This window comes from Stegastes partitus, unplaced genomic scaffold, assembly GCF_000690725.1.
Source record: "Stegastes partitus isolate 25-593 unplaced genomic scaffold, Stegastes_partitus-1.0.2 Scaffold226, whole genome shotgun sequence".
Lineage (NCBI taxonomy): Eukaryota > Metazoa > Chordata > Actinopteri > Pomacentridae > Stegastes > Stegastes partitus.
In genome coordinates, this window is record NW_007577957.1 from 628654 (window position 1) to 644557 (window position 15904).

The 15904-nt window shown below is 42.6% G+C and overlaps 1 protein-coding gene across 1 annotated transcript; it reads left to right on the forward strand.

Annotated features, from left to right (window-relative positions):
* The first annotated feature begins 11295 nt into the window (after window positions 1–11295).
* On the forward strand, window positions 11296–15696 carry prss56 (serine protease 56). The gene is made up of 12 exons (XM_008281217.1): window positions 11296–11386; window positions 11557–11749; window positions 11854–11962; window positions 12080–12236; window positions 12369–12511; window positions 12699–12858; window positions 13015–13203; window positions 13344–13535; window positions 13653–13855; window positions 14646–15207; window positions 15331–15437; window positions 15523–15696. Exons 1-12 carry the CDS (start codon window positions 11296–11298, stop codon window positions 15694–15696), a joined length of 2280 nt encoding a protein of 759 aa, XP_008279439.1.
* Window positions 15697–15904: the final 208 nt, after the last annotated feature.

Consider the following 15904-nt stretch of genomic DNA (forward strand, 5'->3'; position numbering starts at 1 on the left):
ACATAATATAAGGTCAGCTTATACATGACATATAAGAAATCCATCCAGAATCTGTTGCATCTACAGAAAATTTGCTTTTCAAATTCCGTGTCGGGCAGTCGGTAAGTACAAATTCTAAACCTTCCTTTCAGAATACTAAGAAGTCTCACTGCTGTGATCAATCACCAGCATGCAGCAGCTCTGCACAAACCTACTCTTGTTGTTACGTGAAATGTCATCTGCTTACCTGCTCTGACCCGAGCCACAGAGCTGATCACAAACTATGATCGTGAACCTGCTGTTCAGGCACAAGCTAACACACACAACGGTAAGTGAGGCAGAGCCTGCTTTTCATCCAGACAATTGGCTGTGATGGTAGCAGCGCCATAATTCATGGCTAATGGCTTGGCTGGAGAGAGGAGGAGGAGGAGGAGGTGGGGAGGGCGTTGTGCTCTGCCTCTCCCAACAGGTCAGTCAGACAGCAGCAGCAGCAGGCGTGGGTAGGTGAGACCAAAGCTTTATGTCTTCTAGGCTCCATTTTAATGGGTCCAACATGACAAAGTAAGAAAGGAGAAAAAAGTAAAGCCACACTGCAAAAAGAATATAATGATAACACATGGAGCAGCAAACAATGCAACCTCCACTCAACTATTTGTCCGTTTATTGTTCTTATGTTGCTTTTTGTGTCGTTATTATACTTCATGTTAGTCCATATCGTCTTTATGATGCATCACGTACATGAGCGACCACTTAAATAATTAAATCTGAACGTTATTTTGACAAGATAAGACATGATTGTTCGTTTCATTGATTTTTTTTTGCATTATTATTGGCAGGTCTGGTGCTGCAGGTGTGTGCATGAGAAAGAAGGACTAACCAAGGTCAGGATGATGGAACACCTTCCTCTGATACTTCAGCTGGGAAGCACTTTGCTGTTGTTTTGATGCTCATGTTGTAACTGCAATTGCATGATCTGCTTTATATACAGCACAATTCTCTTCGTATCACATATTTTGCATAGCTTTTGCAGTTTGAATAAAGTGAGTGTTTGGAGCCATAATCAGCAGAACACATATCAAACTACCATTAGCATCACACTACCACCATCACCAAACTAGTCTGTGTGTGAGAGAGGAAGAGAGATGTAGGTAGTCATTACCTCCAATCTGTGTCCGATCCTGCCCCCGTGTGGCCTTTTTCCATTTTCTTGTATCCATTTATGTCATGGTCTCCAAGGAGGCTTTAAATTGGGATTCTCATCAATTGCATACAAGCAGTTCAGCCTTTATATATATAATAAAAATAAAAATGAATGTCCAGCAAGTAGGAAAGAGATTCAGATTCATGCCAAATTTTAATGGGTTAATCTTGTGCCCATGTTCCACCTTTCTCTTTTTATTTTATCTGTTTATATTATTACTGCTGTTTTGTTGTTTGTATTGATTTTTGTTTTTATTATGTATACAAGGGAGTGTGTGAACAAGAAAATTTCATTGCAGTGTTGAACTGCTTTTTTTATGCTGCTCATGACAAATATCTATCTATCTATCTATCTATCTATCTATCTATCTATCTATCAGCTTTCACCTTTGCGCAGGACTTTAATGTGTAATTTTACCATCATACTCTGGTGGTTATGAATGCAGTTAAAGGCCTCCTAACAAACGGATGTAGCTCTCGTACTGTCCATGACCCACACTGCATCTTTTTACTGTTTTACAGTTGATTTAAATTGTCTGCTGAAAAGTTATTAGTACTTAGTATTAATTACAGCTAATATATGTAGCTATAAAGGACATAAACTACTCTCTTTGTGGTGTATTATGGACAAAACAGGTGAGTGAAGTTTAACGCAACCTTGCTAACTACCATTAGCTCACCTGCTAATTAGGTTAGCTTGGCTAGTTAGCTGTCGCCCTTTAGTTTTTCACCTTCATCTTGCACTATTTCTCTACTTCCGTATGGCAGGCTAAGCTACATGCCTTTGTTTGTTGTTATTTTTGTTGGCTGTTACTTACCACTCCTCAGCTTTGCTAGTTTAGTACAGTTGTAATGTTAAATTGCAGCTTCTAAATACAATAGCTGTTAAAAGCTACAGCTAATATAACACCGGAAGTTAAGGCTAAGCTAAACCTACATTAGCTTGAAACGGAAAATTGAAGTCCCAAGACTTTTGTAAATATTGTAGAGTATTTTCTGATTAACTTTAAGTTACACACACTTGGGTAAATTGTGAATAATTTTAAATAATAATAATAATAATAATAATAAATTAAATTAAATTAAATTAAATTGAATTAAATTAAAAATTCAAGCTACAAAATATTTTACAAAGCATAAAAATAACTTTGAAGAAAAAAAATGTTGACGTCCAATTTCTGACATTACTAAGGCAGTTCTCAATCTGCCCCACTTGTGTCTCAGAGCTTCCTATCAGTCCATGAGAGGAGCTGTTATGGGATTGTCATCTGACTCTTCATGTCAGCTTCTGAAACTTCACATTCTGCACGTCCTGAATTTGTAAATCATGTCTATCTTTTGCCTACCTTCTCCTGATCAGACTGTGTGATGGAAAATATAAAAACTATTTCATCAATTACCAGCCGCTCTCTGACTGTTGACTTGTTAAGTTAAAAGGTTCTGTCCCTCCCAGCGTTAGACATGAAGCTTTTCTTATGCTATGATTCCCTTCAGTGTTCTGATTATTTGTCATTGTTGGCATATGTGATTCTATATTTCTACATGCATATTCAACATGTGTGATAAATGTTTTAAATGAGTCTGGTGGATAATTAGCTGTGATAACCTGTTACTTAAGAATGCCCAAACAAATGCTGCTGTGTTGTTTAGTTAGTTAACTTGAATTTAGGCAGCTCAAGGAGTTAGTTTAATCTTTACTGATGCGTCTAGCAGAAGCTGAGCAATTCGACTGAGAGAGATGTGAGCGTATGTCAAACTGATGCCTTGGATGATGAGAGCTTCATAAAAACAAAAAGTCCAACCATTCTGCTTAACTCATGGCTTTTTCTTTTTTTTTAAACTGCAGCATACATGAATGACAAATTTAGCCTGTGAGAAATCCGGTAAAGATGTTGATTGCCCAGAAATGTGCAGATGAAGACAAGCTGAGCAGATTAATGAGACCTCAGTTTAACATACAAGTGAATTTGAGGCTTATTTACTTCACTCCTTCTTGTACATACCTCAGAGTTGCTGAAATTGTTAAAAATGTCCCATATTAGTAATATTAATGACAGCAATAGTGATTAATGGCATTGTACCACAGTGCTCATTTGATCAGTTTAGATGAATAATTTGAAAATGCCTGACAGTAAAGCAAAGATTAGCATTACTGTAAAATAGAATATTCAGACAGCCGTGCTTGTTGTACTGATTTCTCATAAAGTAAAAGAAAAGTATTTGTCTGGGGGGATTCTTAAAGGTGGATTTGCTTTATTTGGACTTTTAAAGGAGTTAACCTTATAATATACTCTTTTCAATTCAATTCAATTCAATTTTATTTGTATAGCGCATATTTACAACAACAAGTCATCTCATAGCGCTTCACAAAGGCAGAGACAGAAACACCCAACAATCCAAAACATTTGGATTCCCTATAAGCTTCAGCAGTCCGCAAGCAGTCCGCAACAGTGGGAAGGAACCGAAAACCCCCGCAGGGGAAAAAAAACCTCCGACAGAACCAGGCTCAGGGAGGGACGGCCATCTGCCTCGACCGTTTGGGTGGATGTAGGATGAATTATAGAATTTAGTTTACAGTTAAACAAGTTATTAGAAGTTATTGTCCTTTTGTAACAGGAGGCATCATGGTGGGGGCAGCAGGATACAGAAGGTGAGGCCAGCGGCTGTAATTCAGGAGCTCCAGATCCAGAGACATCCACAGAGAAAGCAGGCGCAGGAGAACCTCGGGGGGAGTCACAGAGTTAGTCATATGTAATGGTGATAGGCAACTATATAAACATATACATACATACATACACATATGTATATATATATAAAGAGGAGAGGAGAGGAGAGAAGCCCAGTGCATCATGGGAATCCCCCGGCAGTCTAAACCTATAGCAGCATCACTAAGGGACAGCTCAGATGACTCCGAGCAGCCCTAACTATGAGCTTTATCAAACAGGAACGTTTTTAACCTAATCTTAAAGGTAGGGAAGGTGTCCGCCTCCCAAACCCAAACTTATAGGATTAGATGCATTTTTATAGGGTTAATCATCAGACAGTCGTTTTGTTTAATTCTTAAAATCCTACAGGATAAAAATCTATAAAACCATACAGGAATAAATCTAATCATTTGGAAACTAGTCCTACAGATAAAATCATATTGAAGTTTAGGGTAGCTTCCAAATTCAAACACACTTTTGAACTGTGATTTTCTTGCCAAGGCTCCTTAACAAGGGAAGTCCTGAGCAAATGTAAACTTTGATTATAGGGTGCACTGCGGTCTCCACCAGACTGAACTACAGGCTCATTAAAAGATGTTTCAACACTGTGACACTAGATGTCAGTCTTATCAAACCAGCTGCAGGTTCTAATCGTGGACTGGAATCTCTTTGCATTTTCTTTCTCCTTTTTTCAGCTGGCTGGTGACGTAAACAGGGACTATATTTAATACCTCGTTTTTCCTACGGTTCAGTCCAACACTAGTTTTCTGTTACACCAGAATTACATCCGAAGTGTGTCTGCTGTTCTTTTCAGCTGTAAAAATATACCATTATCGATGTAGCTGTAAAGGTAGCATTAAACACAATCATACGTCAAAATAGGTTTATTGGATATTGTGTGTATATTTGTTGTTAGTAAGTAAGTAACAAGCAAATACAAACACTTTTTTTCCCGTTCGTTTTTGGTTTAGGTGTGAAGAGGATTTGTCTTGACCTCCAGCAGGTCCACAGAGGGAAGGTTGACGGCGCTACAGCACATTGAGGGACACATTCTGGATGAGTGTTACTTCCCTGCAGGTGAGGTATGTCCACCAGCTAATGTAGAATAGTTTGAAAACATCTATCCACAACTTACTAATGGAACAGAAGGACGTCCGGAGGTAGAGTGCAGGTTGTCAGCGCTCCAACTTAGGACCAAGGTTAAAGACATGGCCTTCCAGTATCACTGAGGACAAGGTGTTAAAGCGAGGCCGAAGCTACAGAAGATGTTTGTGTGTATTTAAAAAAATAATAAAAATAACTGTCCAACCACAGCACCATAACTTGAGCTTATTTTATAGTAATCCCTAAAGCTTCTGCATGATACCCACCTGATAAAATTTCAAGATGTGCTCTTATTTCTGTAATAATGTCCCGTTTTATTACAAGATCAAGTGCCTGTGTAGTTTAATTATTAGCAGGAAAAATGATGTGAGCAGCGTTTCCCCATAAACGTAATCAGCCATGCCATCATTCTCACTCCATTTAGGTAAATTTGATATTTCATTATTGAACAGTTGGTGGTTAATGTGCATTTGATGGCAGTTAATGTGATCGTTGAGGTCATAATAGATCTAATTAACAACATGTCTAACAATGACCCAATACATGCCTGTGCAGACGAGCTGCTTCTGCTTGACTATTGTCAGGGGGTTCAAGTGTCTGTCTGTGTTGAAATGTTGGGAACCTCTTCTCCCTTGCGTACCCCACTGACCTAGATTTCAATTGTTTTCTGTCTGAGACAATGGGAGAAATGGTTTCATAACTGAACACAATACCTGGGTGTTATTCAACACGATTGTTGTTAAGGTTCTCATTGTGGTGTGAGTTTGTGCTGTGCATTGTGTGTTTTCTTTATGTAACCTGCTCAAGCAGCCAGCCCATTGACGAGCCTGTGCACACCACAGCAAATCACTGCTAGACGGTTCAACAGATGATCGTGCATTCACATTCATTTCCTGCAGACCAGCTCGTCTGCATAGTGCTGATCAGGACGAACAAGCGCACATCTCGTATTTTTTTCCATAAAATTTTATGCATCTGCGCAGTTGGCCACTTTTAATAACAACATGGTAGACATATGTATGTTGTAGTGAGTCCATCCATCCATATATCCATTATCTATAAGCTGCTTAATCCTCACTGGGGTCGCAGGGGGTGGGGCTGGAGCCTATTTGTAGTTAGTGCTTCAGTGAAAAAAAAAATATATCAAGGACAATTGAATATGTGCCACCTAGGCCTAAAAGTTAGCTTGGGTTTGAACAATTCACTATTTAAAGTCCTCCCATCGACTGTGAGGGTTGCCAACTTAACCTGTAACTGACAAGCTATGAATGAGGCAACAACCAGCTATTAAACATTCTTTGTTAACCGATAAGCAATGAAATTTTCGATGTGTTGTACAAAAAGTGGACCTGTAGCACCCTCATGTGTTCCAGGTACATGACAGTACAGTGACATTCGAATGAGACTGAAACCTGTGGTACAATGTCTTGCAATCAAAGACGCATGAGAACAGGAAAGCATAAGGTTTGGGGTGTTGCTGGAAGCTTCTGTGTTCAGTATAGAAGTTGAAAGCAGCATCTTGATTCTGACTCGAGACCTTCTCAGTTAACATTTTCCTCAAGGATACCTGCTCGGTTCATGCTTATCAAGTTTGATTGAAACCACCTTTAGTTGTACCTCGATTATGAGTTATAAATGAATATGGGAACAGCTGATATTTCCCTCCCTTGCCACCTAATAAGGAAAGTTTGTCATTTATAACCTGTTAATTTAGGCATAATTAGCAAAAGGCATTAGACAGGAAGAGTCAGCTGCTTATGTTGTATGAATGTTGTGTAATTCTAATTCTAATATTACAGGCGTGTAAACAATTCCTATCTCATTTTTGTAAATCTCATTTCGGGCATGTTCCCGCATATAGCAAAAAAAATAAAAAAATAAAATATACTGTGTGTTATGAGAGAATTGGAGAAGAGAAGTTAGAACATCACCGGTTTTAGATTTAGAGACAGGCCGGGGGAACAAAGAAAGGGAAGAGCTCCATGCTTGGTGGATAGATGAAGGAAGAGCGAGCAGAAGGCAAATTAATCAAAAGGACATCAAAGGCAAATGGATGGAGGGATAGGGAGAAATGAAAGAGTGCCGCCCGTTTGTCCCATGCCGTTCCCGCTCTGCTCCGCCTGAGCCCTGCTCTCAGATCTCAGGGCCATTGTGCCGCACGGGTGCATGGAGGGGGCTGGGGGCACGATGCACACAACAAAACATACTAACAAATGTCTGAAAGTGGAGCCTGAAAAAGAAGAAAACGCCCTTTTTTTGTAGCTTGTCTAACTCAAACTCTGGCTTCTGTTTCTGAAAACTTGTCTTGGTGTCTCATCCTCAGCACCATCAAAAGAACATACCAGAGTTGGCTGCAGAAAGTTTGACTGAAACATAAACACACAGTCACACACTAACACATACTGCATGTTGTTGTCAGTGTGAACTCGGCTGTCCGAGCTGGCTTGTGGCAGCAGTGGACGGCTCTCTTTGATAATGCCCCGCTCGATTCAGCCGCCCGCTCTTTTTATCATTCAGCCAGTTAGTTGGCTCAAAGTTGACTCCAATTTGTACTCCTCCTTTGGATTCGTGGTCGGCACAGACTTCTTTCTGTGTCCATCTAGACTGCGACCCTGTCTGTTGCCTGTGAATGTACAGAACGTTTTGTTTTTACCCGTTTTATACATGGATCACTGTCTGCATTTTGACCATCCAGAGAAGAGTGTTATGCAAAAATAATTGGAATTAGTTCTTATTTTTTTGGCATTTTAGATAAGATAAGATGAGCTAAGATCAGTTCTCCACTCAGTGAGATCCAATTAAGAACTTTAAGGTGCTTTAACCTTTATTATAATAGGATTTCTGTCATTTATTTTGCACATTTAATATTTACGGAGATGTTACTGCTAAATCCGTGAATTGTAATCATGATAAGCTCTAGTAATCACACTTTACTTTAAGGATTAGACACATCAACTCATGTGATTTGTCAGTTTTGTTTGGAAAAAGTCCAGAAACAACCCTATAGATTAGCATTATTTAACTGGCATATCATACTTTTTTAATGTCATATCAAGGGAAAAGTTTCCTCTGAGTGTATGTCCGTTTAGTTCCAGCAGCTGAAGTGACAGGAGACATGCAACAAGTTGATAATTAAAGCACACGCTAAAACAATTAAAAGTTATGTTAAAATGATGATTTTCTTCCGGACTTTAAAAATACATCATGTTCATAAGCACTCTTTTTTACTGTATCTTTATGTAACAAAAGCAGAGTTCAGCAGAGAAAGACAAAAGTGATGTGAACTGACAATATTTTAATGGGGGGGATAAAAGACTGTAAGTGATCAATGGAGGCGGCAGCCAAGTGATGCCCAGGGGACGGCTTTGATGTGGGCATCCTCAGAGGGACGCCGTGGACAATGCCCTCTTTGAGAGGCATGGAGAATGGCAGACACTTCCCTCTCCCTCGCTCCTGCTCTCTCACACTCTGTCACTCGGCCTCCCTCGGCCTCCTGCTCGCTGCCTGCTCACGCTGCGGCGACTCTCCCGTTCGGACGCCCGTTGACGTCCCTCTCACTCCGCATTCCTGCGCTCCAGTGTCACATCAGCACATATCCTTATCTGCATAACTTTCTCCCTTCTTCCTCTCACATTAATTAATTCAAACAACACCCCCTTCCCCGCCGCCCAGCCAATCCTCTCTGCTTCCCCCCCTCCTTCCTCCCTAGCTGTATCTCTCTCTCTCCCTCCCTCTGTCTCCTTTCATAGAACCAAACCTCTTTGTAATGTCCAGCCTTGGCAAGTTGCACCCGATTTGCTGTCACAGTCTTAATGAATTCATCTGTTTGTGTATTGGCCATGGGAGCATTTCTCCCTCCTCCCTCCCTCTCCCTCTCTCTTCCCTATCCTCTTCCCCTCCCTCTTGCTGGTGTTCCCCTGGGGACTCTATATATACCAGGGACCACTCCAGGCATCTATTGTTCCTCTAAGTAAACTTACAGACAGATGCCCTGCACTACAGTGTGGGAGAGAGTCCAGAGAGTCAGGAGGAGGGAGACAGTTAGTGATTGCACAGAGCTGCCAGACAACACGGACCTGGAAGCGCCGCAGACCAGCCTCGTCTCCAGCACCTCTGCATCCCCTTCAGTCGTCCTGCGTGTCTCCTGCCCGTCTGCTTGCTGTCACTGTGGAGTGGAGGTCTGATGTTCTGACACCATGCCGCTGCTGGTATCGCTGCTGCTTATGGGGCTGGACTGCTTGCTGGGAGCCCCGACAGGTAGAGAGGTCTACAGGATGCCCCAGAGTGCACTCAAAGGTACATTATCTACACTTACAGTCATCTTTTCATCATGGCTGCAGTTATGGCAGTTTATGTCAAGAGTGGTCACAGCATTACCCATCAGTGACTTTATTAGAGAAATCTGACCTCAGCGTTTAAAGTTTTACAGACATCCTTAGAGATAGAGCGAACCTAATGAAAACTACGTCAGGTTATAAGCAGTGTCTGCATCAAAACAGCTGTGGAAAAAAATCATCATTTGTCAGTGAAACAGTTGTTTCACTGACAAATGATGATTTTTTTTTCTTCGATGTGACATTACTGGAATCCTGCAATCAAACACTGATAATGCTGTGATGCTTTGACTGTTATTATTGCTGACAAAACATCTGGTGCTACTTCTAACACCAGTAGTATAAGCCTAAATATAAGTATCATATACGTACCAGGTGCCATTTGATAGCTGGCACATATACCAAAAATCATCCTGTTGTTATGTATTTTTTGACCAGTGCCAGCATTTCTAGGGTTTCTACTGAAGTGTTTATGGAAGATCAGCCACCAAAGCAGCAATATAACGCACCACAATATGCCAGAACACACAATAAGATCAATGAGTTTCAGCACTGGCCCTCATAAATATTGTTGAAAGCAGCAGGCCTACAGAATATGAATTTTCTTTCTTGTTTCATTGGTTTGATTTACTGCAGAGTAACTTGTCAAATCCTGCAGTATAGCACTGTGTTGAGGGGCCTCTGGCCTTCTCTGGTTGAGGTGCCGAGTACAGCAGAGCCTTCATACAGGCGGCTTGTGATGGCAGTGTGTTTGGAGTGTTTAGAACAAGGGACTCTGGGTCCCAGCCGCCCCAGGGCTGCCAGCCCGTGCCCTTAGGGCCTGTCCCTGCCCACCAGCCTCTGCCCGCTCAGCCCTGGCCTTCTAATTAAGTCTTCAATCAGCATTGTTGTTGTTAGTGGCCTATCCTGTGATGTGGTGCGGCACAGAGGGGGGCTGCAGGGTCAGCGGCTCGATTGAAGTGTGTCTGTAGAAGCCTCACCAGCGCGCTGAGCGTGAGCTAGCTTCCCCTAAAATGCTGCCAATGAGCTCAAAGAGCAGCATGAGAAAAAAGGGGGCTACTCACACACATACCAGAAAGCTGCAGCAGCTCATGCTGATGCTCACATACACACATAGTGTTCCCACAGCAAATGACAAATCTTCCATGTAATGACCTCCCTCTAATCCTGTTGCCAAAATGTTCCCTTTAAAATTTCTTAACTCTGTCAGAATTCAGCAAATTTATGTAGATAAAGTCATAAAAAATGTATCCCGCTGCATTAGTTTAGTATGCGCTGCAGCTCAATCAAGCATTGTATTTTTAAGGGAGATCCAAATAAACAAGTGTTTTTTTGCACAAATTCCTTGAATTTGGTTGTTAAGAAATTGTGACTGAAATATCTACTGACCACTAACAAACTGTCATGGAGATATGATCTAAAATGTATGTTTACCTCCTCTGTACTGCGGTTTCTGTATACCGGCTTTGCTGATAAATCAGTCTCGCTGTTTGCTGTTGGTAGATTTAAAGTTTCTTTTCTCTTGCAGCTCTGTCTGATCGTGGCACTGTCGTTCTGGAAGCTGCCATGACTAGTGCCCTGTCCACTCTTGAGAGTGCATCATCTGAGAGGAGTCGGGCTGAAGCAGACTGTCGAGGTTGTGTCCCCTGTCTGTTTCAGAACTGTGGACAGCTGTCAGGTTCCTGCTGTAAGTACAACATTACTCCCACTGTCATTTCATTCTTGACCATCTTTGGCTAACATTGTATCAACACAAAATACTTTCTTAATATGTCCGTGACACTCAGACGTCTCCTTCTTGTCCAACAGCGTCTCCTTCTAGTGCCTTATCAGAGCCCAACTGTGATGTCATCAGTAAGGCCCAGAAGCTTCAAGGTGAAGCTGAGCGGAGCTGGGCTCTGAGTCAGGCCTGTGCATACTATCAGCGTCGCTGTCCACCTGGAGAACTGGACAGCGAGAGCTGCATCAGGATCATGGGTGAGAGCTGCAGCGCTCGTGTCCTCCAGTGCAGCCTGCTTAACACAATGCAGAACCTGGAACCGACCATGCAGACACATGCACAGGGTGAGGGGATACATGGTTTACTGAACAGTAGTGAAGCATTCATTCAGGTTATCCTCCCGCTTTCTGTCATGAATCATGAAGAGGCGTGAGGTTGATTAGCACAGCTCCAGTAGTCTGTTTGTCTACAAAAAGCCAGCTTGGCTGATTATTTTTTTTGCCTTTCTGCCCAGCAGCAGTGTGTGGTCAGAGGTCATCCACAGTGCAGAACATCACACAGCCTCGCTCCAGGATCGTGGGTGGCTCTCCTGCACCTCCAGGCAGCTGGCCCTGGCTGGTCAACCTGCAGTTAGATGGGGGCCTCATGTGTGGAGGGGTCCTGGTGGACAGCTCCTGGGTGGTCACTGCTGCACATTGTTTTACTGGGTAAGAGCGCGTGTGTCACTATTTTCTTTACAAGGACACACCTTTCTTTAGAAGCAACATGTTTGACTTGTTCTTTCCTCTTTCCTCCCCTTTGACCTCCGTAGCAGCCGCAGTGAGAGCTACTGGACAGCTGTAGTGGGCGAGTTTGACATCACCAAGACTGACCCAGATGAGCAGGTTCTTAAAGTGAACCGCATTATTCCGCATCCTAAGGTAAAAATAAAAAGATTAACCATCACAGCTCCAAACCAGATATACAACAGACGAGTCTTTTTAAGCATCAAGTTATTGTTCAATCCAGCAATTAATCAAACTCCCATCTTTCTGCAGTTTAACCCAAAGACATTTAACAACGATATAGCCCTGGTGGAGCTGACGTCCCCTGTGGTGCTGTCTGAACACGTCACCCCGGTGTGCCTCCCCTCTGGCATGGAGCCCCCCACTGGTAGCCCCTGTCTGGTGGCAGGCTGGGGGTCCCTCTATGAAAGTGAGTGGAAGATAAATTGCATGCACCTTCACCAGATCATAGCTGATGATGGTTTAGCAAACTATGAGTGCTTTTTTAAAATAAATATCCTAATATATCAATAACATGGCATGTATCTGTTTTTCCCCACAGACGGCCCATCTGCTGATGTGGTGATGGAGGCCAAGGTGCCCCTGCTGCCTCAGAGCACCTGCAAAAGCGCCCTTGGCAAAGAACTGGTCACCAACACTATGCTTTGTGCTGGCTATCTCTCTGGAGGCATCGACTCCTGTCAGGTGAGCAAAGCAGCATCAGTTTCTAGAGTCCTTGTTTTCAGATGTTTTAGAAATATAACATATACCCCTAACTCACTGTAGAAGATCATGAGACTCTCTCTGTTTCTGACACCCCAGAATCAAGTCATTTTCTGGAAAAAAAGAAAAGCTTTTTCAATCTTTTGGGAATTTTTTGTGTCACCTGTAGGGAGATTCTGGAGGCCCCCTAATCTACCAGGACCGAATTTCAGGTCGATTCCAGCTCTACGGCATCACCTCCTGGGGAGACGGCTGTGGAGAGAAAGGCAAGCCTGGAGTATACACGAGGGTGTCCGCCTTCTCTGACTGGATTCAAGCTGAGATACAGAGTGAGTTTCAAGCAACAATAAGACAAACTCAAATATTTTGTAAAGCTTTCTCTTATAAAGTAATTTGAAAATGATCATTCCCGACATTGCAGCATTTGTCAAAAATACTGAATCATCTCTGAAATCACCCATACGATCACTACTTCTCCTTTTTAGAGTCGTTTGGAAGCCGGGAGCCAACATGTCCAGAGCTTCTAAAGACAACTGAAATGACAGAGGAGGAGCAGAGGTCAGAGTTCAGCTCTCTCTGTCGCTTCTATACGCTGACCTGTCCTCCTGGTCAGTCTGCCAGTGCCTGCAGTCGAATGGCTGAGGAGAAATGCCTTACCCGCTTCAAGAAATGTCGTGAGTACTCTTCTTCAAAAACTCCACTTAATGGATGTAGAGCAAAACTTACATCTACTGTTTAGATATTTTGGAAGTTGATTTGAGGTTTGTTTTTTTTGGAGAGGTTTCTGATCTTTTGTTCACTCTCTGTCATTTAGAGTTACGCTCGTTCCTGCAGACTCTGTTGGACCTGCTCCAGAGGGCCGAGGACTACATCAGGGACAAAGTGGACCTAACTTTTTTCACCCAGACTCTGCCTCAGCTCGTGGAGCACATCTACAGCACGGCTTTCGCTCACACCAGAGAGAAGAGAGACGTGGACCAGAGCCACGGTCTCGCACAGATTAAAGGTACGTCACTGACAGGTTGTTCCATCTTCTGCTCGAGCTCTGTAATTAAAAACATTGTCTAGACCAGAATGCAATAGCTCGTGGATTCTGTTGTAAAAGGAGTTTTATTACTTGCAGAACAGCTAGGTGGAGCTGTGGTGCCAGCAGAGCAGAGTCCTTCTCCAGCTCCTCCAGCCTTGTTCAGAGATGTGGGACCCTTGGTGGATGACTGGGAGAAACACCTGAGAAACATTGCTGACGATATGGATAAACAACAAGCTGATGCATTCACAGACGTCTCTTCCACAGCAAAGAGGCAGGAGGACAACCTCTTCTTACAGGTAGATTGAGCGTGATGTTGCATTGTCTTACATTGTGTCAAGTTATGCCATGTTGAGAAAGTCTCAGTGAGTGTTTTAATGACCTTTATGAAATTTGTACTGCATACTTGTAATGATATCTACTTTTACTTGCTAACTTCAGTACTCACTGTTATCCCATCTCATTTGATACGCAATTTCTAAACACCTATGATGCGAATATAATGTCTAAACAAAATCATGTGGGACATCAGGTCACTTTTGATTTGGTGAGGCATCAGCAGATTGTTTTATTTGGGAGAGACAGGCTAGTAGGCTACAGTAGTTATGAAGGCGCTGTTCTCTTGTAGGAGTGTAGCTGGACTTGGCAGCTCATTACACTGTGGATTTTCTTTATCATTTATTATTGCCAGAATAAACAGAGATTCCCTAAAAGAGATCACACACTGCATCCTCTTCATAACAAGAGAACGCAGCAACCTCCCAGTTACACTCATGTTTGGTGCCAATACATTCGAAGTGCACCCCATTTTTGTGAACATAAAAAAAAGTTATGCACACCAGTGTAGCCTAAAGCTTGTGGTAACTGAAACAAATGCAGACACGATAATTAATTACGATACTTAAACATTATCGACCAGAGAAGCATAACCGTAAAAATGTATCACGCCTTATAAACTTTAGATGTTGGGTTTTTTGTTTATGTCCACTTTCGGCACAATTTAATTCTCATTTAGAGGGCTTCTCTTTGTTTTCATATGGATTTATTCCACCCTAACCTTAATATGCAACTGTGTTTTCACATTTGCAGACAGAGGACTCCTCGGTACAGCAGCTGGAGAGAGAATATCGATCTGTTATCTCCACTCTGCACTCTAAACTGGACTCCAGAGCTGCTCCTCCCATCCTGCACTTAGACACAGCCTACCTCCAGGAGGAGTCTCTCAAAAATCCATCTGTTCTTTCTTCTTCCACCGAAACACCAGTCCCCACTAATCCATCCTCCTCGTCTCATGAGCCTTGGTCACTTCTGACAGATTTGATAAAAGAAATGCAAAATTTGGGTACACAAGATGGGATGGTGGCAGCAGACGAATCCCAAAGTGAAGCCTCCCCCAGCAGAGACGATTCCATTGATATCAATTGGAGCCCCACCTCAGAGGATTTTACGTTTGTTGAGAGTGGAGAGTTAAAATCTTCCGCGTTACCACTCCCAGAACTGTCAACAACCGTCGTCCAGCCAGTCACCGAGAGTGTTCACACAGAAACTGCTGAGCCCAGACAGACTGTGCATGCCGGCAAGCCTTTAAGTCTTCACAGAAAATACAGGAGCCTTCTTCGCAAGAGGCAGATACCTGGTGCCAGTGGGAAAGGTATGAGCCACACCCTGTTCTCACAAAAGTTTAATTGAATAGCTCTACATTATAATCCCTGTAGTATCTGTTCATGGGTGGACGTTATTTCTCAAGTGAAACCTTTTTTTTTTTTCCCTGTAGTTTGTCCCGGAGTGAGAGAAACTTCACAGCAAGTCAACCAAGTCAGAGACTCTTACAGCTGGGTTTTAAACATCCCAAGCAAGAATTTACGTATGAACTTCCAAGAGGTAAAGAACTGAAAATTCTAGGGCAGCATGAAGTAAATGTGCTTTCAGTGTAATCATTTTATAACTTGGATTCTCATTTCTTAAGGTGTTAGTTGATCTGAGCTCCAAGAACGATCGAGGGCTTTACCAGGCTCGGGTCAGAGCTGTAGTCGGAGGACGACCTTTGACCTTCTACAGCCTGGTGGGCCTGGAGAATGAATCCTTCTACCGCAGCGTGCCGAGGATCATTGCTTTGGCACTGGAGGCCCTCAAGTCCTAACCTGTAGGACTGAGATAGAAACGAAAGAACTCCAATGAGAGACGAAGGCACAAAGTCTCTTAAAGTGGCCTGCCATGGAACTAAAAGAACTCTGTCCTCACAGAGAGATGCACATAAAGCGCACACTCACACAAACACTCCTCCTTCTGCATTATTTTTGTTTTCCCCATCAGAGAGACTTTGACTCTAAATGAAAACATGAATGTAT